Source organism: Phalaenopsis equestris, unplaced genomic scaffold, assembly GCF_001263595.1.
Source record: "Phalaenopsis equestris unplaced genomic scaffold, ASM126359v1 Scaffold000999, whole genome shotgun sequence".
NCBI classification, from domain to species: Eukaryota; Viridiplantae; Streptophyta; class Magnoliopsida; order Asparagales; family Orchidaceae; genus Phalaenopsis; species Phalaenopsis equestris.
Genome location: NW_018165438.1, coordinates 113,437 through 140,035, shown reverse-complemented (window position 1 = coordinate 140,035; position 26,599 = coordinate 113,437). Strand labels below are relative to the sequence as shown.

The window sequence follows — 26,599 nt, the reverse complement described above, 5'->3', positions numbered from 1 at the left end:
TAAAATTTTTACTTCAATGATAAGTGTATACACAACACGTTAAATGAGAAACTATTGAATTTTCTCAATTTTTTTGTGAAGAAAGACAATCTAAAATTTCATAAGCATAAAAAATCAACATTATTAGTCTTAAATAAGGCTTTTGTTTCAACAATCAGTCCTTATAGAACATGTTGAATGAGAAAATTTTATATTAGTTCAAAACTTGTAAAGAAAGGTAAGCTAAACTTCATAAACAACACAAATCAGTGTTGTTAGAAACATAAAATAAATATTTTATTTTAATGATCAAACCATACGCAACATGTTAAATGAGAAATTTTTACTTTTTGTCAATTTTTTTATGAAGAAAGGAAACCTAAAACCTTATAAACATCATCATTCAACATTGTTAAAGCCTTAAATAAGGCTCTTACTATAGCGAACATTCTATGCACAATATGTTAAATAAGAAAAAAATTCCATTAATTAAAAATTTTTATGAAGACAAACAACCTAAAGCTTCATAACTTCAGAAATCAACAATGTTTGAGCCTTAAATAAATCTTGTACTTCAGTAATCATTCTATACACAACAAATTAAATGGGAAATTTTTACCTTAATTTTTTTTTTGTGTGAAGAAAGATAACCTAAAACTTCCTAAATATCTCAAATCAGCATTGTTAAGGATTTAAATAAGGCTTCTACTTTAGTAGTTAGTTCACACACAAAAAGTTAAATGAGAAATTTTTGTATTAATTCAATATTTTTTTGAAGAAAAGCAACATAAAACTTCATAAATATCATAAATCAACATTCTTAGAGCATTAAATAAGACTTTTACTTCGCTAATCAATCCATACACAAGAAGATAATATCATAAATCTTGCATTAGTATAATATATTTCTGAAGAAACATAACATCAATTTTCTTAATTATTATCAATCAATATAATTAGAGACTTAAAAAGACTTTTATACACAGTATGTTAAATGAGAAATTTCTACATTAATTAAATATTATTTTGATGAAAGTCCATTTAAACTTTATAGATATTGCATTTCAGCATAAATAAATAATTAAATACAACTTTCATTTCAGAAAACTATCAATACACAAAACATAAAATAATGTTTTTAATTAATTACATCTTTTACTGAAGAAACATAATATAAATTTTCATAAATATTACATATCAACATTGTTAAAGCTTTAAATAAGAATTTTATTTCATTAGGTAATCAATAGAGAACAAATAAAATGAAAAAAAATCCCATATTAATTCAAAATTTTCGTTAAGAAAGGCTACCTAAAACTTCATAAACAATGCATATCAGCAAAGTGACCCTTTAATAAAACTTCAACTTTAACATTATGTTAATACATAAGAAGAAAATACTATAAAACCTACATCAATCTGATATAACTCTAAAGAAAACTAACGTAAATTTTGATAATTTTCACCAATCAATATTGTTTGAGCCTTAAATAAGACTTTTACTTCGGTTATCAGTTCATAAACAACATGTTAAATATCAATTTTCTACAAAAATCAAACATTTTTGTGAAGAAGTTTAACCTAAAACTTCATATATATAATATCGACATTATTAAAGGATTAAATATGGCTTTCAATTTATGATTTTTTCAATACGCAACAAGCAAAGTTTAAAATTCTGCATTAATACAACAAAAAAACCAACTCAACGTATGGAGTATTACATAGACTATTCCAATAAATGACACTTAAACATCAAAGATCTATTTTCAAAAAAAACTTGAAATATTACATAAGACTTTTTCACAATAAATAATGTACAACATTTATCAACATTGTAGATTGTTCACACTCTCAAAAAATTCTAAACTTTAATACCTTAAAATTTGATTTTCTTTGAAGTCGAACATAATGGTGTCTCAAAGCTCGTTTGCTGAAAAACTCTGAAAGAATGAATTTCTCTGAATTTGACATTATCATTCAAAAGATTATCAAACCTAATACCTTAAAGTCTTGTAGCCCTAGCAGATTGCAGAGGTAGCTGGTAGGGTGAAATGTGAAATGGAGGGGCAAAAACTCTTTTGTCAAAACCCTAGCTTAAGAATGGGAGACAAATTTGCGTACATAAGACGTAGGCAGCGCTGCGTACGTCAGTGAGGTTATTCAAAGGTTATTGCGGGATTATATCCGTGTTATACCCCATTTAACTTTTTTGTAACTTACCTGTAACCTACTTGTAACTTCTTGTAAGTTACACGCTTCTGTTTCATATATTTGTATGTTATAAGTAGGTTACTGGTAATAACGCGGATATAACCCCCCAATACCCTCTGAATAATCTCCCTTACGTACGTAGCGCTGCGTACGTCTTATGTATGCAAATTTTTTCCCAATAAAGGTCACAGAAAAACGAGTGTGATAAATGATAAACTCTTGCCATAATAATCATTTCAGATTAGTCATTGATCTGTGCTCAAATTCTTTTTTTTTTTTTTTTTTTTTTTTTTTTTTTTTTTTTTTTTTTTTTTGGGTAATGGATCCAACCATGTGTAGAATTGGTGTGCGGATAATATTTCTTCCTAACGCGCACCCCGCACCCCGCACCCCGCACTCACGAATCTCGTTGAGCTCCCTGAGGAGAAATGTCGGCGAGGGGAGCGAGGAAGGCGCGTCTATCTCGAGCCCTGGATTCTCACGTCAGAAACATCGAAGAGACGTTCCAGGTGATTCCCGATCTTCCACTTCTCGGTGTCTTCATCTTCCTTATTTCTATTTTATGGGTTTTAGATACTGGATAAACCCGCTGCCTCTTCTCTCGACAAAGTGGAGTGGTCGCAAGTCATCAAGCTGGGGGATGAAGTATCCAAGCAAGCTACTATCGGTATCCCCACCCTTTGTTTCTTCTTCCTGTCGGAAATTGCTATTTCTTAAGTCTATTATTGGCGTGGTGTTTGTATGGAAAATCAATTAGTTTTTTCTTACTGAAGTTAGCTGTTTCGGCTCTTCTAAATCTTTTTGGGTTTAAAATGATATTATTTGACTTCAGTCTGCATTTTTTTCATCTGATTATGTAATTTCTAGCACCAGTAAACCACCATGTGAAGTGTGATTATAGAGCCAAAAGCTATTTTTCCAATTTTTTTAGAAATTATCAATTTGATTTTATTCACACAATTCTCTGCTTGGGCGCTGTTTAGGTACAAGTATATCTAGTAAATATTTCAAATTCAGATTTAGAAAATCTTGGAACTGTCAAATCCTGAAATTTTTTTTGGCATGCTGAATGTTAAATCTAGTTAAATTCTAATAAATTTTTTGACAGTTATTTCTAGGATAACGAGAAGAAGAGGCACATTGTTGATAAGTGTTGTCATTTTCTTAAATTACATTCAAGGTTTACTAAATCTGACATTTAGATTAAAAAAGGTGGAAAACATGTTTAAAATGGTAATTTGACTTGTGCGGCTCGCAAAAGTTTTTTAACAAGAGTTTAGCCTAAATCCCAACTAAATCTTGCTGTCAAGCAACCAGAGGCAAACCTAGATTGGGGCCTGAATTTTGGAGTTTACTCCAACGAGAGTGGCACTTATGTTTTTTTGCCGTCAAGCAAACAGAGGCAGACCCAAATTAGGGCCTGAATTTTGGAGTTTAGTATAACGAGAGTGGCACCTTCAACCAACCAGAGGCGGACCCAGATTAGGGCCTAAATTTTGGAGTTTAATCTAACGAGAGTGGCACTTACGTTTTTTTGCCGCCCCGCCCCTTGCCTTATCAGCTCTTCCATAAACTGGTGCCAAAATCTTGGTGGAGCACAAAGGCAAGACGGCGGTTAGGAAGATGGAAATGTGGGATTAAGGATGGAAGTGCGTCAAGGAGGAAGAGGAGATCATGGCCATGGAGATGACCGACAGTGTGGTGGCGTGGTTAATGGAGGAGTCGGCGGATAACTTAATTGCGTTGGTGTGATTAATTGTGAATTTCTTACTTCATCAAACGAAGCTCTCTTTTAATGAGATTAATAAATTTAATATCTTGTACTGAGAAAATGAATGATTGCTCCATCAATACATCTCCTATTAAATTTACACTTAAAAATTTTGTTATTCTTGTGGTTATAATGCATGGGAAAAAATTGGGAAATGACCTTTTAAAAAAAAAAGAGGATTTACTTACACACCACTCAATTCTAATGTATTTATATATCTAACACCTAAACTTCAATTTTTACATACATAACACCTTATATATGCGTGGAATGGTGTATTTCACTTTTTAAAAATTTAAACAATGATATTTTTCATGTTATATGAAAGATTTTCGTGTTATAAATGTGTTAGATATGTAAATACAAAGGAATTGGGTGATATGATGTGGATTATCATTTTGTGGCTATAATAAATCATTTGAATCGATTAATCAAGGAAATTTTTTGGAACTATTTCATTTTCTTCCGAATCATAATTAAAAAGTGAAAAAAGTTTTGCTCCCCTAAAAGAAGAGGCTGGTTCCACCCTGGAAGAAATCCCTAAAATTCATTTTTTTTCCTTGAAATTACAAGCTTTACAGGAACAAAACAAGTAGAAATCATTGTGATATCCTTCTCTTTGGCTAAGATTTGTTGTGGATTGATGGTCTAAATGCATGGTTTGACCTTTGTATTGTGGGTGTCATTTAACTTTGAGGATATTATGAACTTGTTTGACATGTATATACATGTATTTATGCATGCATGCAACAAACATGCATCCGTCCATGCATGCATGCAACATGCATGCATCCATGCAACATACATGCATTCATGCATGTATATCTGTACATAAATAAACGTATATATATCTATGTGGATATATGTGGATATATATGTATATATATCATTGTCATTGGCCTTGTTCTAACTGCTTGCCATCAGCTATGCATTGCTTCTATTCATGCAACTTCATCTTTATTTATTTTATTTTATTTTATTTGGTGTACTCCTTAACTCTGTTACCCATCTTTTAAGACATTTTTACCCCTTTTTCATTTCCAAGCTTACCTAAGTTTATGAATTTATTCACTACAATCTTTTATTGAAATGTAACTTCTCTATCAAATTAATGTTCAGTTCCCTTTAGTATAGCCCAAAGGTCCAAAGTTCCAATTATGAAGAGTACCTTTAAAAATATAAGAGTAAAGTTGTGTATATAACTCTTTTCTAGACCTTGTATTAGTGGGATGCAACCAGTATGTCCTTTTTTAATCAATTTCAAACATGAGGTTCTACCCATCGTTGTTAACATCATTAATATTAGTGTTATATATGATTTCATGCATTTTTCTATTGTTTAATCAACTTTTGGATGCTTCAGCTTCAAAAAAATTTCAAACATTAGTTTTGATCACATTAGAAGAAAATTTTCATAGGTCGGAATGGAATAAATGACTTGAAATTTAATGTGTGGGTGCTTATTTATTATCTATCATATTCAAGGGCCCCGACTGATGAAATACTTGAGTTAAAGTTAGTTTGTAACTGAGCTTCTATAAATTGTGCAATCATCCTCATTTTTTTCTCATAGTTGATGAATAGTCAGTCTATTAAAACTAATGACATTTGATGCAGTACTAATTTTATATTGTAGATTAGTATGCATGGTATGATTTTTTTTCTCTGGGGTCTAACTGCAAAATGTTTTAAGCTAATATTTTTATGTCCACCAACCTCTCTTCTTATAGCAGAATAAAGTTTAATATTTTCTCCTCCCTCCCTGTCAATGTCTTTCTCATACACACACTCAAACTTTCAGATATGGTTTCCGGGATGATACATGTGAATCATAACTTCGAAAGCAATTCAAATGTTAATCTTGTTGCTTTTCTTAGCTTGTTTTTTAGGATATGATGGTTTTGTAATTTACAACCTAAAATACACATTATGTTGAATTTTTGTTATGATCATAGCGAAGAAGTTAAGACATACAGATCAAGGCTTTGTATTGTAGGATCTGTTTTTTTATGACCCTTGTATTGTAATTTGTGTGATTTCTGAAAGGATCGCTGGCCCTAATTTATTTTTCTCTTATTTTTTTATTTTATTTCTATTTTATGATGTCTATGGGCGATGTATGTTTATCTTTTCTCTGATACAATGAAAATAAGACTCGTGAGAGTTTCTTCTATTGTTTTTTTTCTACATGATATCAGAGCATTATACCGGCTTAAAAATAGAAACTAAGTGTCATACAGAATAAAGTGCTATGCAGTGGGAGCCACCTCTTTGAATTTATAGGGGTACCTTTAAAATCCTTTATGCTTGGTGAATGATTATAGAATAAGAAAACTGATGAGGACGTCAGTTTTTTAAGTGCGGGAGATTGTGAACCCCTAAAAGTTGAATGAAGCTAGACTCTCAAACATCGAGACACCTATTGGTGTAACGGTTGGAGTTTCAATTGAAACTCCGAAGTTACTCGTGGCCGCATGGGAGCACTCCTGGGATGGGTGACCTCCTAGGAAGTTACACCATTAAGGAAAAACCGTGAGATCATTAGGCCAAAGTGGACAATATCTCATTGGATGAGAGTTTGAGCTATTACAAATGATATCAAAGCAAACTTAAAGTGTTCCTTCCGGCCATTCTTCTTATTCTCTTAGGTTAGGCTCTCAACTTCTTTAAGGTTAGGGTTTTCATTCCAACTTTTTATTTTATTCTCTAAGGTTATGGTTTCAATTTCAACCTTTGTTCTTATTCTCTAAGTTTAGGGTTTTCACTTTTAACCTTATCCCTCTTGCTAAGTTATCCTTCTATTCATTATGTCTTGGTTCTTTGAATTCTCTTCAAAAGAATCGACCATGATTAATGGTGAAAATAAACCAATGAGAAGTCTAGATCTTATCGCTTGAACGGAAAAATTTACCTTAAATGATCACAAGTTGTGACGCTCTTTCTAAAAGAAAAGGGAAATATCCAACACTTTGTTGATCTCATTCGAAGCCCAAAGACCCAAAGTTAACTTTGGGAAGAAATTGAGTCCATGATAATTGGACTTTGATGGAAGGACTGATATATTCATCAAAGGATTCTGCTGCCCAACATTTAAAATATCATAAACAAATTTGGAATAATAAATCTCCATCATCAAGTTTGAGGGAGAGTGTTGAATTTCTGCTCTAATCATATCATAAAACTTAGGGCGCACGGATCAAGGCTTTGTATTGTTGGATATGTTTCTCTATGACCCTCATATTGTAATCCGTATGTTATCCTAAAGCATTACCAACCTATATTTTTTTCTTCTCTTTTTTGGTTTAATTCCTATTTTGTAATGCATATGGGAGATATATTTATCTCCCCTCTTGTACAAAGAAAAGTGAGGACTCTTGAGAGTTTCTTCTATTATTTTGTTTTCTACACATTACATTATTTACTCATGTATTTTTGGTTTCTCAATTTCCTCTTGATAAAGTGTGGGCCTTTATGATGTTAGTTAGTATTCTAAATTGGACATTTACATACATACCACCCAATTCTTATGTATTTACGAATCTAACACCTAAACTTCACCATTTACATTCGTAACACCCAAATCTTTCATATCACATAAAAAATGCCACTATATTTAACTTTTATAAAGAGAAATTTACCTTTTCATGCATAGTTAAGTTGGCATGTAAGTAAATTTGAAGTTTAGGTGCTAGATATGTAAATACATAGCCATTGAGTGGTATGTATGTAAATCTTTCATTCTAAATTTGTTATAACTCCAAATATTCTTAAAAGAAAATTGAGAATTGTAGTCTTATAATCTTTTAAGATCAATTGGACAGTTGGGATAATGCTGTTTATTATGTTGGTGATAGAAAATGAATTGTCTAAAATTGCCCACATGAACATAATGTACTATAAAGTGGCTATAAAGAAATTTAATTTAGCCCTGACAGAAGTTTAAGTTTGAAGGCCAAATAATTTCTGTTTGATTTTTATTGACGTCTGTGTCCACTCCTTGCAGTCGGGATGCTTTGGAGCAGAGAAGATCCAGAAATCAAACAGCTGAAGGAGAGCATGGAAGCATATTTCAATGTGCTTCAAGGCTTTGTTTTGCTCTGTCATGGTAGCACAGTGGGTGCTGGCGCAATCCTTCATGCAACTATCCGTGCTTCTGCAAGACAAGTCATTGATAGTAGCCTCACACTGTTAAAGCAAGCTGTCGCCTTTAGTAAGCACCCTTACTTCTAAATATATTTTTCATCATGTTTTGTCAAATAATTTTGTCTTTAGATCTTATATTTCTTGTTTTCTTGAAACTATCTTAGATCTTTACAATATGTACTGTTTTATTATCCAAAATTTGCAGAAATCTGAACTCAGTAAACTTGGTATGGTCGTAAATTTTGCATCAAACTGCTATTGCTCTGATTTTCATTTCCCTTTTTTTCTTCTTCGTCCGGAATCCTAATAGAGTACAAAGTGTAGTTAGATTGGGATCTAGTTCTATGTTCGAATAGTCTATACAAGCAAATTACCCTTATGATGTATGGAAATATAAATAGAAAATATTTATGTAGAAAATGGAAAATGTGCAGCTTAGGCTTAGTTGTCTTCCGTCTGATGACAATAGGTTTGCCTTTTCCTGAAGTATAGCTAATGATAACAGACATATTCGAAGTTGTGCAAAATTTGGGTTGTCTGTGGAACTTTCAGGTTTCACTTATTTTAGTTTTTCAGTCATTAGGATTATCACACTGGCAGTACTATCGTAATTGTTCTTCCCCTAATTCTGTCATGCTGTTCTTTGATTAGGCTATTTTATTTGGGGACGATTGGGATCAAATTTTATTTTTTATTTTTTTTAATTTTTGTTTTATTTTGTTTATATTTCTACTTAAAATAAAATATGTTTGGTATGTTATAACTTGATTAATTATTTTTAAAAACACTCAAAAAAAATTTTTAGTTGTAAAGAATACTTTTAAAAATAAATTAATATCCTTTTGAAAACAGAAAAATAAAAACATGCAAAAGATCACTAAACAATCATATTTTTAAAATAAAAGTAAAAAATAAAAAAAAAACAAAATATAAAAAATACAAGTGATCCCAAAGAAGCCCTTTGCTTTTTAGCAATTATATAAAGAATGTATGCTCTTTCTCTCGGTGGATTCTAAATCAAATAATATTTTATGATTTGATTGTACTCTTATTGGAGGGCCCTAAAAACTTTAAACAAAATAACTCAAAAACATGCAATGCTAAATTAATGATAGCATTACTTACTATAACAAAAAAAAGGATCTAATGACTTGGAAAAATACTTTTGGAATGAGGATTGATTACAAAACCCTCATTCAAAGTAAAAAAACCGTAATAAAATCATAAATGGAAATGATCTATTCCTCATAAAGAATTAAACAAAAAAATGAATAAATTAATAAACATAGAAAATATAATAAGTATAGAAAACATATAGGATATGAATAAAAATAAAATAACGAGAGGAATGTGGTTTTGAAATCTACACGCCTAACAGAAAGGAGAAGGATTTTTAGAATCCAAAAAATGCAATAGGGGAAAACAATTTTTCCCCAAAATGTTAATCCTCTCTTTTTTCTTTCTCCCTTTGATGGCTTTTGATAGTGGAAGCAGCTTGCTAGTGATTTGAAAACATTGCACTTTGAAGCTAGGGAGCAATATGATGAGGGAAACACTAGATAGCGCAGAGGAAAAAATAGAAGATGATGAGGAGAAAACATGAAAAATCTAGATAGAATTTATTCAACATATTCATTTGTTTACGTTCTTCATGTTGTGCGTGGAAGAATAAGGCAACTTCTTGGCATGTAAGCTCTACTGTGATCACCATATTTGTCGAGATGGACAAAATAGCCAATTGAAGGAGTATTGTAGGAGAAGAGAAATAAGGATGTGACGTGTGGGAAAATCCCACGATTCTATGGGATTGTAATAAATCCTACAATTGTGGGGGAGAAGGGGGAGGGGGTTGGGCAAACAGTCGCATGCTCACTCATGTTTTAATTTCAATAGATTTTTTCCTTTCTAATTTTTTTTCTATTTCTTTATTCTAATTAGGGTTATTTGCTTTTAGGAGATTATTTATATGTTGTATTTGACTCTTTGAGACTTTAGCTTGGTTTTTATATATTTTGTAGACTTATTTTCTGATTTTCTGCTCTCTAGAGTGTTGTAGCCATTTCTTTTTGCAAGTGGTGCATCTGTAGTTTGCCCAAAAATAGGTAGTTGATCTCCTTCGCCGTCCGTACCTTGTCGTTTCGTCGATTGACCATTTCGTCGATTGACGATTTCGTCGCATCGAACATTCTCTTTACAAATATTGTTGGACTTTCATATTCTCATCCCCTTAGTATCTTGCAGCCATGTTGCTGCTAAATTTGTTTTCTAAGCACCTTCTAGGAGCGTTAGAATGGTGTCATCTTATATTAGAATCTGATAAATCCTATAATTTTAGGGATTTGTCTTTCTTGCTCCTACATAAAAAATCATAAAACTGAACCTAATACAAACTTATATCCGCCAAATCCTAATTAGGAGAAAATGACACAACATTGCCTAGGAGGAACACTCAAAGAAATGTCTAGAAACTTACTATGGAGAATAATAATAAAAAATCCTCAACCAAAACAAAAACTTGTCTCTTTTGATATTAGACAATTTCGACAGGTCGCCGATAACCACAATGATGACTTACTAGATTGACAGGAGGAAGTAAATCGTTTCAATAAATAAATTTCCTGTGATGAATAATGAATATCCTAGTCTTTTGACATGGAATATTAGAAAAAAGTCATGATTTTGGAAGAAGATTTATTTACCAGATTTTAATGGTCGCATTGATCCGAATGAGTTTATTGAGTGACTCTAAACAATAAAACAAACTTTTGAGTATAAAGATGTTCCTCAGGACAAAAGAGTTAAAGTAGTAGTCATCAATCTCTAAAAATACTTTATTATGGAAGCGAAGAGTAAAATCATCACATGATTTAAAGATAGGGAGATGCAGCATAAATAACTTTCTTCCCATTACCAATAGGACATGTTTATAAAACTTCACAAACTTCATTAAAGATATTCTTCTCTGAGGAACAACATAACTAAAGTTGATCAGCTCATGCTGAAATGTTAGTTGGAGTCAGATGAACACATAGTGGAGATCTATTTTGGAGAGTTGAACTCAGCTACTGGTAATGTAGTGCAGTTGTAGCTGTATTGATTTCTACTCGAGGTACAAACCCCAACCTTAAAAATGGAGAAGATGCATCATCATTAAGTGATTATCACATATTACAAATAGAGCTCAACCCCTAGATCAGACTACAAGAGTACACCCAATGGAACACCCATGCCAACCCTGCCGAGGGGAAATCAATCCAAAGTGGAGAAAAGGTTGATACCATCTGTCACTACTTGACCCAGGTCTTCGAGTTAAGTAAGGCGGGTACAAATGATTGGACGCTTGAAATTAAATTTTTTTATATTTATTTCTATAACTAATATTTAAAAAATGAAAGAGTCACTAAAGAAAACAATTTAAAATAAGACAATCTGGTATTTCTCATTTGCTATAAATATTTCTTATATAATGTTCATCTTTTAATCATATAGTAAAACCTGAAATGTGGTTTAAAATAATAGTGAACTAATCATATCAGTGAATATTCATACTCTTAAACTGTAGTAAGACAATGAAAAGAGAATTTGAAGGTTTGTTACATCTAATATGATTATTCAATATAATTATAAACATTCATTGCCTTATCGTATTATTTACATATCAGTATTTTTTTAATATGTATACAACTGTCACAAGAGTATCGTATAAAGCTTGTACCAATGAAGGTACATCAATATCAATATCTGTTTTCATTTACGTGCACAAGTACTTTAGTTTTCTTCCGCTAGTACCATAAAGAGGTGAATTTCATGATAGTCAAGCATGCACCTGCAAACATACTACAAGAATCACCATCTAATAATGATTATTTCATTTTCATTTGTATAATAACCAATATTCTTGTATAATATTCAATATCTATAATAATTTAAACTATGTTAAGTACACATGTCATTTCTACAATATGAATAAAAAAATCAATAGAACCATAATTCATGGGTATGCTTTGATACAAATATAACTAGTAATAGTAAAACATTTAGTTGAAAAGAAATAAATATTATTATAGCATAATGACATGATTACTCACCTCAATCATTGATAACTCTCATGCTAATTGTAGTCCCAATCTATATCCAATGAAATCCTTTCATGAAATGTATAATAGATTATTATTAATTTATTTTATGTTAATCTTATTATTAGAAAACAATTTTTTTAGTTTTATTTTTATTTTTTATTTTATGTTCTCCAAATTTATTTTTTCAAATTTATTTCAAACTTTTAACACACACACACACACATATACACACATATATTTACTAATAAATAAACATAAAAGAAATAACCCTAACCTCATGGTTCTTGCTGGAGACCGAGTTCGCCATTTTGCTCCTTTCATGATCGTCAAATGGCCTTCTGCTCCAGAGTCGAGATGGAAAAACGATCAACGTGCAAGCGCACGAACTCAAGTATCGCCGCTTCAGCATTCCGCTTTGACACGTTCACATTTCTTCCACTTGGAAAGCATGGATGCTTCTTCGTCATCTTCGCCTTCTCGATGGCGTCGTCTCTTTTGGCTTTGATCACTATCGTCGTCGCCCTTGTCAAGACGATGTCTCCTCCCTCTCAAAAGCAATGTCCTTCCTTATGGTACCCGCACTAAACTGTTAGGGTTCGCACGGTGCTCCTACTCGTGTCTCACTCATATGATTCTTTCTTCTCATTATTATTATTCTTCTTCTTCTAACAAGCCTTCATCGACACTCAAATCCACTCTCGAGTCACTTACATCTCTGTTGTTGCATTCCTACATATTGATCAGCCCTGCAGGTATGCTCACGTTCATGATCTGAGTGGCGTCACCCTCATCTCGCTCTCCTTCCTCTCGGCGATGTCTCTGCTTCTATTCTTTAGTCTCCTTTCCTGTTCTCTTTTTCGTCTCTTTATAAAAATTAGGGCTGTCAAAGAAGCTCGTTGTTCGCGAACAGCTCGTGATCGGCTTGTTAAGTAGTTTGTGTTCGGCTTGTTCGTTAAGTAAACGAGCCGAACACGAACAAGTTTTTAAAGCTCGAATTATAAACGAGCCAAACACAAACAACTCTTTGTTCGATCCTGTTCGACTCGTTTTAGCTCGAAATAAAAAAACAATATAATTATTTATATAATAATATATTACACATATTTTTTATATAATAATATATTATATATATTTATGTCTAAGTTTAAAATATAACTGCTCTTGTGGTGATGTGGTTATACGTCTTGTTTTGCATACATTTGGTCCAGGCATGAATTCAGCATTTTGTATCTATTTTTTCAGTTTAATTTTAACGAACCAATTTCGAGCCAAACACGAACACACTGTTCACGAGCCGATTTCGAACACGAGCCAATTTCGAACACGAGCAATTTTGAACGAGCCAAACACGAACCAAGCCTGAGCTCGCTCAAGCTCGGCTCGTTTACAACCCTAATAAAAAGGTCGAGATAACCCTCATTTGGAGCGAATACGGCTCCTCCGAATTTATATAGCTCTCGGCCAAACGAATTGTTAACAATAAAAATATTGGGCGTTGCATCACCCACACTCCCAAAATTCATGATTTCAAGCACACTGCATCCAATTACCCAAACATGAGGGTGATCTCCTTCATTGAGCATGACACAATGAAAGCATAAACAGTGACACATGAGGCAATAGAGTGTGAGGGCACAAATGAGTGATAGCTTCTAGCTGACGATGGGGAGATTCTAGTAATCCGACGAGTCTTTCCGGTTTGAACCTCAGAAAGAGCAACAGTGATTCTACCATAATCTTTCTTACTGATTTGTGAAAATATTGCATGAAATTCTTTATTTTTTGCAAATTTTTTTGGATAAAATTGCATTTTAAAGAAATATATTTTCATGTTTTTCTTGCATGTTTAACGGGTATTAGGAATTGAACGAAGAGGAAGGAACATGGAGCAAAAAGAAGAAGATTTGGAGAAATGGTAGGTTTTGTGAAGACAATGCCTTGACGCCAAAACCATGGCGCCTAGGGGCCAGTCCATCACAGTCAAGTTCATGGCGTCAGAAGCAGAGTGCCTAGGCGCCAATCCAATCAACCAAAGGCTAATGTCATGGCGTCAGGAGCTTGGTCCATTGAAGGCAAGGCTATGGCGCCAGATTAGAGCGGCGCCTAGGCGCCCGACACCAAAGAGCAACCCGAGAGGTTGGCGCTTAGGCACCAACACTGGGCGCCATAGCCCCAGTCCTGAAGACCAAGACTATGGCGCTAGATATTTGGGGGCTAGGCGCCAGTACGGAATTCTGCACGATTTTGAGCAGTTTCAGCCATCACTTTAACTTTGTTTTTGGGCAAATCAAGGCAGTTTTAGCACTTACAGGAGAAAGAGGGGAGGGACGCCCAAGGAGGAGGAGGAAGAACTATGGAGCAACACTTAGATTGGAGAGGGAGTCTTGAGAGAGATTTTCCTCCATTAATGTGAGAGTTCTTAGTCTTGTTCTATGCAAGTCTAGGGTGTGAGTAGTGGGATTTGTATTTACTACTATGTAAAGAGTTGCAGGAGAGGAGCAAAAGAATTGGGTAAAGCATTCTCAAGAGGATTGAGGGCGAGAGATAAGTTTCTTTGAGCTTTTTGTTTGTAATACTCTTGTATGTTGAATCTCTTTAATTCAGGGTATGTTTGTTGTGTTTTCTCTATGAATTCTGAGAGAATCCCTTGCTTTTCTTTGTGGTGATGTAGTAAACATGTAGGGTTGTTGGATTGAATGTGAAATAGGGTATATAGTATTTTGGAGCCCAAAGCAATCGCACCCGTGGATGATATTCTGCTACGCCATTGTTAGTAACATCATTTGTTATGCCTTCATTTGTGGCATTCAATACCTCGTGTGATGTGACTTTCTGATTGGGCTATCATATTCTGATGTTGTAATAGTGAGAACATTGGCATCCGGTAATGTTTTGTATATTATGGTATCGAGAGCACATAATTTAAGGTCATATAAAGAAATGCTTGTTGAAAGAAGTATATTGGTGTGTATGGTTGTGCAGAGTATTCATGTTATTCACTTAAGGTCATGTCGAATAATGAACGTAGGATGTAATATTGCTTTGGGTCTATAGTAGCATGTGATTATAATATGCTCGGATATGCAACCGACGAATGATATGTGTAAGTAGATGGTCCAGAATCCTGATCTCTAGATAGAGAGATCGATGCAATAGTATTGAGTTCTCTTTGTTGACCTTCATGTTTATCATCTGTAACATATGTAATAACTATTTAACAAAAATATTTATATATATGTAAATAATAATAATAATAATAATACTAGTAATAATATTAATAATAATATTTTTCTTAGGTCGTTTCGAATGGAAGCATCTGTCTCCGATAGTTCCCTCTTCTTAAGAGTCAAACGTCTCTTTCGAATTGAACAAGACGGAACAGAGTGTGAGAGAAGAAGAAGAAGAGAAGAAGCAATTCCAAAAGAAGAGAAAGAAAGGGTAAGACTTCCTTATGAGGAAAGCTGAGGGAGGAGACACTGTAACAGGCGAACATGACGAAACAGCCTTGACGCATTCCAAGTGGGTGAAGACCAACCCTAGTGGAAGGAAGGAGCTGCTTCGCTTGCAGGAAGAGGAAACATGTAAAAGGGCTTTGCATGCGAGGGAATCATGTGCCCTAGTTGAGGAAGAAGGGGAAGAACTTCATAGAGCTTTTTAGCGCGGGTTTGACTGTTCGAGCAGAAGTGGAGGAGTGAGCTTCTTGCGTGATTAAAGAGAAGAAAAGGGAAGAAGCCAGGTTCAAACAACTTTGTGTGAAGGATAGGGGAGCAATTTCTGTTTGCAGGTTTGAGTAGAGGAGACGTAGAAAAAATTGTGTGTTGGTGAAGGGAGATAGTTTGTGAGAAGGGGAGGGGGTAGCTGTGACATATAAGATAAATTTTAATTAAGTACTTATTTTATTGTTTTAAAGTTTAGTTATATTGATTTAATAGTTCAGTATTGAATTAGATTTATGTTAATTAATGTTGGAGAAAATTTTAGATTGTTGATCGAGGAGTTTTGAAGCAGTGAAAGTTAGTGTTTTACTTCAAAAATAATTTGTTTAAATTATTATTATTGAATATTAGTTTTAATTTAAGGATTTACACTCATAATTAAAATGGGGAAATTAAACTATAATTAAATAAAATATAATTAAGTAGTATGTGATAAATTTATTAAATACAATATTTTATATTATAATTGCTAACTTGAAGGAGGTTACAGAAGTCTAGAATAAGAAAATCGTAGAATCAAATATGCTTTTAAGTTACAATAAAACTTCTTGTTTTCAAATGTATTTTTGTTTACAATTTTATACTATTATGTCTTACATCAATAAAATTAAATAATATATAATTTTTCATATCGTTATTCATGAAAAATGCATGTTAAACAGTGCATTATATTTTTCCTAAAGAAAAGTTTCATGACTACATGATATGTAGATTTCTGTGAATGTGTATATATCAATTTATTGCATGACATATAGATTTAGTAAGATTCATTTATTCATCTGTAGATAAAATTAAAGTATGTAAATGTATGATATGATAAATGAAACAATGTATATATGAATGTTTATATGTCCATGTTAAGAGAAGTTCATCCACTTATGGTACAGGTAGGGGATATTGGTGTACCCGCTTGCGTGGATGTTATCCTAGCATCCTAGATAGTTGTGATGTTAGATTGCTAGTCGTTGTAGCGATAAGAAAATATCGGTCAATGGATGATTACATGATATGTTGATTCGATTATATGTGCATAAATCAATTTATTATATGACATAGATTTAGTAAGATTTATTTATTCATCAGTGGATAAAACTTAAGTGGTTCATACACAGACAAAATGTATGATGTGCAGAATGAAGTAATGCATATATGAATACTTATATGTGCATGCTAAGAGGAGTTCATCCCCTTATGGTGCAAGTAGGAGACGTTGGTGTACCCGCACATGTAGATATTATCCTAGTATCCCAAATAATTGTGATATTTAGATCACCAACCGTTGTGGTGACAGGAAATTATCGATCAGGGGCAAGTATGCACCTTTCCACCTTAGAAAATTATGTAAATTAGATCATGAACCGCTGTGCCGACGAGATAATATCGGTCAGGGGTGTGTTTAGTTATGTTTTGACGACAGATGTAAGTGTTAATAACATAAAATAAAAGTAAAGTTAAATATTAAACTTTGAATAGTATAGTTAAAGTCAATACATATCAAATTATAAGTTTTATCATTAATTAAATATCGTGGACATATACATTAAATTTTTATAATACTTTTATAGAAATATGAAAATTCAAAATGCATGTTGTTTTTTTTTTTATTGAGTTACTATAGTTTATAAATGTAATTACACTTGAGTTATCTTAGATAACTCATATCTTTTTGATATTTTTTTTTCAGATTTAAGTTTTTAAATACTATGAATATTAGAAGAGCAAATACGTACAGAAGATGTCAGCAACTTGAAAGATAACTTTTATTTATTAATTAAATATATATTTTAGTGGCTCTTTCAATTAATTTTTTTTATATTAAATTATTAGTGATAAAAATATAGAAAATGTAATTCTAACTTCTAACCGTCTGTTCTTGACTTGGTTAATTTCAAACCCTAGGCTGAATCGTGACAAAAGTGATATCAGAGTTTTAGGTTAAACTACATCAATCTTAATAAAAGAGCCATTATGGTGATTGAATTAAGTTATAAATAATTTAAATTGAAATTTTTAATTGAGTCTAATTAGATTGTTTTGCCTTTATTTCATAACTATGGAAAATCAGGAGAAAGAAGTCAAAAGATGATAAAGAAATTGATATGCCCAAGAATATTACTATCAATACTGATGCTTCTATTGAGATCATGACTACAGTGACTTAGATGATTGAGAACTCTTAGTTTCAGACCAGTTCTAGTAGGGGGGTCAGATGAATAAATAGTTTATGCTCTTTTAGGATATGAGACCATCTTTATTTTCTAGAGCAGAAGAGCCTGTGGAAGCTAAAAACTAGTTGATGATGGTGGAGAAAATCATTGATAGTATGTCATGATCACTGGATTAGAGTTATTGTTGTCATATTTCTTTTTGTGGGGGAAGCTGAGAGATAGCGACAAGGTCACTTACAGGATAAATTTAATGGTCGATCTAGCCCTATGGAACAGTGGGACGAGTTCATGAATATCTTTAACGATTGATTTATACCACTATCTGTCAGGAGACAAATGCAGGATAAATTTATTCAGTTGGTGTAGAGACTTTAATAGATCATGCAGTCTGAAACAGAGTTTACTATGTTGTCGAGGTATGTGCCACAACTCATTCCTACTATAGAGAAGAAATGTCACAAGTTTTTTTTTGGATTGAATTATTCAATTAGGCATTTATTGGTGCCACTTGGGATTGAGGACTATTTAGTGCTAGTGGAGAGCGTTAGACAGGTAGAAATTGATTTTCGACTCAAAAGCGTAAGGATTTTCACAAGAGAGTTTGAAAGAAGTGACAAATAGTTTGATTTGGAGAGTTTAATGAGAATAAAATAAAGTCATACATTGATGGAGTTGTTAGTCAAACTGGCAGCAACAATATAGAGCTCCATGTTAAATGGCAGAAGCAAAATCATGGTAAATGTCTATTTGATTTGAAGGTATGTTATTTATGGAAACAACCTGGATTGAATGATTCAATTAGGCATCCACTAGTGCCACTTGAGATTGAGTATCATTCAGTGCTAGTGGAGAGGGTTAGACAAGAAAAAATTGCTTTTCGACTCACTAGCTTAAGGACATACACAGGAGATAGTTTGGAAGAAGAGACACCAACAGTCATTCAGGAGAGTCTAATGAGAAGAAAATAAAGTCATACACTGATGGAGTTACAAGTCAAGCTGATAACAACTATCTAGAGCTCTATGTTAAGTGGGAAGAACAATCATGGTGAATGTCTATTTGGTTCCAAGGCGTGTTATTTATGCAGACAACCTCGACATCAGATGAGAATTTGCCCAAATTATGCTCAGAGATGCGCATCAAATGCTAACTCATGAAGGGATTGAGTTTAGATGAATTTTTAGGAGGGATTTAATTTTAAAAGCGGTCATCAGAGAATGATAGAAGCCAGTAACGTGACTCATAAGGAGCAATTAAGGCAGAACATTCGACTAAGAGTCTATTCCTTAACTCATCAAGAGCTTGAAGATTTTGTAGCAACTTATGCTGATGCATAAGGATTGATGAATGATTTGTCTAATAGGTGTTTTTCTAGTTATCTTGTGCTATATTAGTTATGTTATGATTCAATATTTGTGGATTGTTTAGTTGAATCTTATCTCAGATATTAGATTCATCACATATGCTTTAGTTATCACTTAATAAGAAACAAACTTTTATTTTCGCATTATGTTTCATCTACATAATAATTAGTTAGTGTGAAGTTCATGAATTTCGATGACAAACTTTTATAAGAAGGGGAGATTGTATTAATTGTGTTTGATTTAAATATATATATATATATATATATATATATAAAATACTAATAATAATAATAAAATTCTGCGTAGCTCGTTTCGAAGTGAAGCATTCGTCTCAAACAGTTCTCTTTTAAGAGTCAAACGTTCCTTTCGAATCGAACGAGATGAAACAATGAGCGAGAGAAGGTGAAGAGGAAGAAAGAGGAAAACTTGCCAGTGAGGAACGAAGCTGAGGGAGATGTCGTCAACCTGGCAAGGTGACGAAGCAAACTCGATGGTTCCCAAGTGTGTGAAAACTAGCCCTGGTCGAAGAAAGAGTGGCTTCGCTTGCTGGAAGAGGAAACCTATTGAAGTGCTCTGCATGCTAGGGAATTTGGTTCCCTAGTCGAGGAAGAAGGGGGAAAACTTCATAGATTTTTTTGCATGGTTTCGAGCAAAGGTGGAGCGAGCTTCATGCATGATTAAGAGAAGAAGAAAAGGGGAGAAGCTGGGTTCAAAAAGCTGTGTGAAGGATAGGGGAGTGATTTATGTTTGAAGGTTCGAACAGAAATGGAGACGTAGAGCGAGCTGCGTGTAGTTGAAGGGAAACAGCTCATCTTGTTTGTGAGAAAGGGAGGGGGCAGCCTTGACATTTAAGTTAAATTTTAATTAATTTATTTCCTTGTTGTTTTAAGTTTTAGTTATATTAATATAACAGTTAAGTATTAAATTAGATTCATGTTAAATAATGTTAGAAAATCAAGGTGGAGCAACTTTCAGATTGTTGATCGAGGAGTTTTGAAACAGTGAATGTTAGACTTTTAACTTTCAAAAGTAATTTGTTTAATTTATTGTTATTTATTATTAGTATTAATTTAAGGATTTAAACTCATAATTAAAATAAGAAAATTAAACTTTAATTAAATAAAATATAATTAAGTGATATGAGATAATTTTATTAAATATAATATTTATATTATAGGTGCGAATTTGAAGGAGGCGACAGAAGTAGAGAACAAGAAATCATTTAGAATTAAAGTGAGCAATTATACTGTTAAGTTACAATAATATTTCCTGCTTTTAAACATATTCCTGCTTACAATTTTCCACTTCTTTGTTTTATTAAATAATATATGATTCTTCATATTATTAGTCATGAAATATGCATGTTAAACAGTTGTGTTATAGTTTTTCTAAGAAAAAATTTGATGATTGCATATTACGTAGATTTCAGTGTAAGTTTATATATCAGTTTATTGCATAACCTATGGATTTAATAAGATTCATTTATTCATCAATAAATAGAGCTAAAGTGTTTCATATGGAAAAAATGTATGATATAAAGAATGAAGTATATATGAATGCTTATATGTGCATGCTAAATGGAGTTTACCCCTTTATTATACAGGCAGGAGATGTCAATGTACAATTGTGCATAGATATTATCCTATCACCCTAAATGATTATGATGTTTAGATCGCTAATTTTTGTGCCTACGGGAGAATATCGGTCGAGTATAAGTAGGCACATTTCCACCTCAGACAATCGTGTAAATTAAATCACGAACCGTTGTTTTGACATTATAATATCGGTCAGGGGTGTGTTAGATTATATTTTGACGATTCTCTTAAGACAGATGTGAATGTTAATAATATAAAGTAAAATAAAGTTAAAGATTAAATCTTGAATAGTACAATTAAAGTTAATGGTTATCGAAGTATAAATTTATTTCATTAAATAAATACCATGGACATATACATTAGATTATTATAGAAATATGTAAGATTAGCATGCATATTGTTTTATTTTCCTTGAATCTTTGTAGTTTAGAAGTGTGATTGTTCCTCAACTATCTAAGATAACTCATTATGTTATTTTAATATATTTTCATGTTAAGTTTTTAAATAAGTTGAATACTAGAGGAGCTAACGTGTATAGGGGAAGAGGCTGGTAACCATAAAGATAATTTTTATTTGTTAATGAAAACGTTTTTTAGTGGCTCTTTTGATTTATTTTTTTATATTAAATTATTAGTGATAGAATTTGATCGATATAAAAGACCTTAAAAGCGGTAGAGAATTTAAAGTAAATGGACAAAGACTTAAACCTTACTTAGGAGGGGAAAGACCGCTTTTCAATTAGATTTTGATGCTGGATTATTCCAAGTAACATCTAATTTCGTCGGGCTGAGGACGTTAAACTAAGCGCTTCTTGGGAGACAATTCATGCTGTGTGATGTGTTTATATTTCTGTATTGTTCTGTGATTTTCTAGGATTTGAATATTGTGTTAGTTTTTATTTAAGTGTGTGTGTGAGATAGCAAATCCTTAGTCTTCTTTTAAAGTCTGGATTGTAGCATGGTTGTGGAGGTATTAGGATCAATGTAATCCTCTACGCTCAAGCTTTGATTCGATTGTTGCATGCTGCATAGAGCAATCCTCGTCTCCTCTAAAAAATAATAGTAATGTCTCCTAAAATTTACAAGTAGTGGTGCTAAAAAATAAAACATAATATAGTAATGCATGCAATATTTAATAATAGAGAATTAAAACTGCACAAACATATTGGTATTCTCTTTTATTCCATGGTAGTTGGCCGTTTGTGGTTCTATCGATGACTTCAGTAAATACAGCGAAACCCATGATGTAAGTATTATGTTAGTCATCTATCATTACCCTCATGATATCAATATTGGATAACAAGTTTACGTCTATCATTCCACAACAACCCCCTCCACCCCACCCCAACCCCCAACTCTCAACTCTTTACCCATTCCCTCACACTCTTTTTACTAGGTTTTGAAGATTAGATTGAAGAGGGAGTATGGATGTTGATTGGGTCGACTTTCATTGTACACATATTGCATTATGGAGTAACCTACAACACTTATTATCAAATTCAATCATTGTCATCAAGGTGATGATATATAACTAAAATGGTACATACATTGTTATTGATTATGGGATCAACTATATTTATTGAAGTCATCGATAAATACACTGACCTATTAGTAGAATCCAAGTAGAAAGAATATTGGTATGTTTGTGCATTTTTGTTTCTCTAATAATTAAATATTGCATATGCTATTATATTATGCATTAATTTCTCCACATTACTATTTTTTGGAGTCTGAGCAGACATCACAATCATTCTTTGGTAGAGATGAGGATTATCCTATGTAACAATCAATAAATTGGATATAATCGTAAAGTGAAGTTCTTCAGAACATGTATGTTACGAATGATAGGCATGCAGATTAGTATAGAGAGTATGATATTATTGCACAAGTCTCTTTGACTTAAAGCTCAAGACCTTGGACCGTCTACTTACATTGATTCTTTGCCCCTTGCATATCTTGGCATATTACCAGTGTATGTTATTGCATGCCCAAACAACGCTTTTTCCTAAGTACAGTTAGGGTTGTAATCTGGCCGAGTATGTCATAGTTCAGACTTGGCTTTGTATAATTTTAAGTTGTTCGCATTCGGGTTGAGCTTGTGTCGAGCTTTTTCATATATTGTTCAAGCTTGACCTATTTATATTTTTCAATGTTTGAACTTGATTTGTTTATGACAAGTGAATGAGTATTTAAATGAGCTAACAATTCAAACGAGTATTTAGATTTTCATATAAATAATTTTACAAATCTGATCACATCTACTAATTTATCAATTATGAATTTTGTAAAATTGAAATGTAACTCATGAATTATGATCATATGAGATGAAATGTAATCTCTCATATTTTAGCATAATCATACTTTTAAGTTTGCATAAATTTCCCACATTCAGATGTAAGTGTTGTTTTTCTCATAGTGATATGCATTTGTCATTTTCCTAGCTTTTTGGGTAATTTTGTAGATGTCTTTTATATTGAGTTATTGCACTATTCTTATTTTTTTCATATATAACTTACAATGATTACACTACACTTTCTCAAAACTTTTTTTAATCGAGTAGGACTTCTGAGTAGAGTGGAAAGTAGAGATATATTAGAAACTAGAGTTTTATAGATCCTTGCACACTGCTATCTCATCATTGCCTTCGATGCTTGCACACCCTAGCAACTCAGGGTTTTGTATGTTTCTGGCAAAATTGGGAGATGCTAAACTGTGAGAGGTCAGAACGAAAGTGAGGTTTGCAAAGGTTTAAAATTAATTTTAAAGGGCATTTCATACATATCACATAAGACATGTATTTTCACATCTAAATTTTAATAAAATAAATATATAATTAGTAATTAATCAAAAAATATTATTGATATAATAATATATTACTATTAAATATATAATCAAATAAATCATAGTTAATTATTTTTTTTTAAGTAATATATCATATATGATACGAGTTATCATCAAACTTAATATTGATTATTTGACAGTTACTTGTTGAAGAACAAAAGAGTTTGTTCATGAACATAAATGAATAAATTTAGTTCATTTAGACTTCAAGCTTTTACAAATTGTTCAAGCTTGTTTATTTACTAATTTGAACAAACATTATCAAGCCGAGTTCGAGTTGTTCATTGAGTATATTGGTTCATTTACAACTCTACGTATATTGGCCATCATTTGACGTGACCTGAAACCGAACACATTGATTATTTGCACATTCATACACTATATTGTACTTTTTTCTTAACAAGTATTTTTTGTGATAGACACCGAGTTTTGTGCCTCGATATCATATTGTACAAAATATTATTGGATGTCAAGGTCATGACTAACACGATAGCATTATTATATGACACAATCCAAACAGATAGTCTTGTTTGACGAGATATAAGATGCTACTAACAACATAATAAGGGGTTCTACTTGCATGGTGGTAGCATAATATTATTTGCAAGAGCTACCTCTTCAAGGTCTAGATCACTTTATGTCAGGGACTAATGTTATACTATGAAGGTATATGTAGAGGCAATAGTATTTTTTTTGTAATGTTGTATTTCATATGATTTGTTTGTTGTATGTATTATTTGTACAATGCGATGTAATAGACTTTTTGTGTATTTGATTTTTACTATTAACACGTATTAGACTATAAGCTATGACTACAATTTAATCAATTTAATTAATATTTATTTTAGTGATAATCAAAATGTTAGTAGAATTTTTTAAAAAAATACTATTAATATGTTTATTAAAATGTATTGCTTTGTACTGATATGAAAATAATTAATTAAATTTGGTTTTTGCTCTATATAAATTAAGTAAAATAACAATATATATTTTAAAATAATTTATTATATATTAAATAAGTTTAAGTATGTTATAATCTTCAATATCTTCAATAAATGTTCCTTACAATTAACTTATTGAATGAAGTAAAAAAAAAATTAAAAGGGATGAAATAATTAGTTCTAATAGTAGCCTAAACAAATGTTTTTACTGCTAATTAAGATTTATTATGTATCGGTTTTAAACATGTTAACTATGAAAAACATAGAGAAGTGAGAGAAAGAGAATGATTCTTTATTATATCCCCTGTTACAAATAAAAAGTTTATTGTGTTCAACATCAATCAAATATTCAAATGTTTACTCACCCATCATTCAAATTCCTAGAAAGAGCAAGAAATTCCTACTACCCATAATTTAAATCCTCCCTTCCCTTCTGTTTTGGAATAACAAATATATAATAATTTCAAAAACAGATTAAAAAGCCATGAAATGTCCATTTTTATTCCAAATCTACAAAGAATAGAAATAAACCATAAACTTCCCAATTTTGAGGATGAAAATCTCTCCATTGCAGCTTTCAGAGGCATGATTTTCTCCCTGCCATCGCGTTAATAAACATTAGAGCTATCTTATAACTTATATTAAACATGCAGTAAGCATTTTATTAATCATTTCTATTAACTAGGATATCTGATTAAACTATTCTGGGGCATTTACATACAACCCAATTCCAATGAATTTACATATCTAACACATAAAATTTGCTTTTTCACATTCATACCACCAAAATCTTTTCATATCACATCAAAAATATCATCATTTTAACTTTAAAAAAGTGAAATAGACCTTTTCATGCATAGCTAAGTTTATATGTTTGTAAAAACTGAACTTTTATTGTTAAATATGTAAATACATAGGAATTGAGTGGCATGTTAATCAAACACAAAACATTCTGATCTCAGTAATTTACCTTTGCAGCATCAAACAAATCAACCAAGAGCTCATCCATCTCTCAGCTATCTGGTTCTGTCTGGGAAGCATCTGCCAATCTGAAGAAAACCCCCACTTCCAACAGCACTGCCATTGGCCGCACCATAACCCACATCGCTGTCTCAGTTAAAGATATTCTCCGCGAAATGAATGAGCTCAAGCCTGCAGCCACCAACGTCTCAACTGACACTTCACCTGGAGATGACGAAGATGAAGAAGATGAATTTGGCAGTGATCTTTCCCCCGAAGAGATGTTCGTCACCCAATTAACAGCCAAAGCTGTTTCAGACGCGCTCGCGGTCTTGAAGGAGGTCATCAGATTTGTTTCTGTGCTGCATAAGAGATCAAATGAGGAGAATATGGGACTTGTGAATGATTTGGAGAGATTGCTGAGCTGCTGTGAAGAAATTGGGAACCAGGCTAATGAGTTGGGTGCTTCAGTTTACCCGCCACAAGAGATTTCTGTGCTGAAATCAACGGCTAAGAAGATGTATGTTGTTATGGATGAGATACAGAAAGTTGTTGAGGCAGTTGGAGGTTCAGATGAGAGATTTTTGGCATCAATTGAAGGTTTGCGGAGTTCTTTGAGGAAAATGGAGTCTGGTTCTTGTGGGGATGTGATTAGTGAGATGGGCAGGCTTTCTTTGTAATATGTGAAGTCTCATGTTTTTGTGCAAAACTTGAACTGATGAAGTTATGTGAGTTGTGTAAGTCTTGTCATATGAATTTTGGTAGGCTGATGTTGTAACATTACAAAATGTAAAGGTTAAATGGTTAATTGAGAGCATAAATTTTAAAC

At 32.4% G+C, this 26,599-nt stretch overlaps 1 protein-coding gene across 1 annotated transcript; it reads left to right on the top strand.

The window, feature by feature from the left end:
* The first annotated feature begins 2,551 nt into the window (after positions 1 to 2,551).
* On the top strand, positions 2,552 to 26,599 carry LOC110032675. The gene is made up of 4 exons (XM_020736377.1): positions 2,552 to 2,702; positions 2,767 to 2,860; positions 7,968 to 8,174; positions 25,789 to 26,599. Exons 1-4 carry the CDS (start codon positions 2,622 to 2,624, stop codon positions 26,448 to 26,450), a joined length of 1,044 nt encoding a protein of 347 aa, XP_020592036.1. The 5' UTR covers positions 2,552 to 2,621; the 3' UTR covers positions 26,451 to 26,599.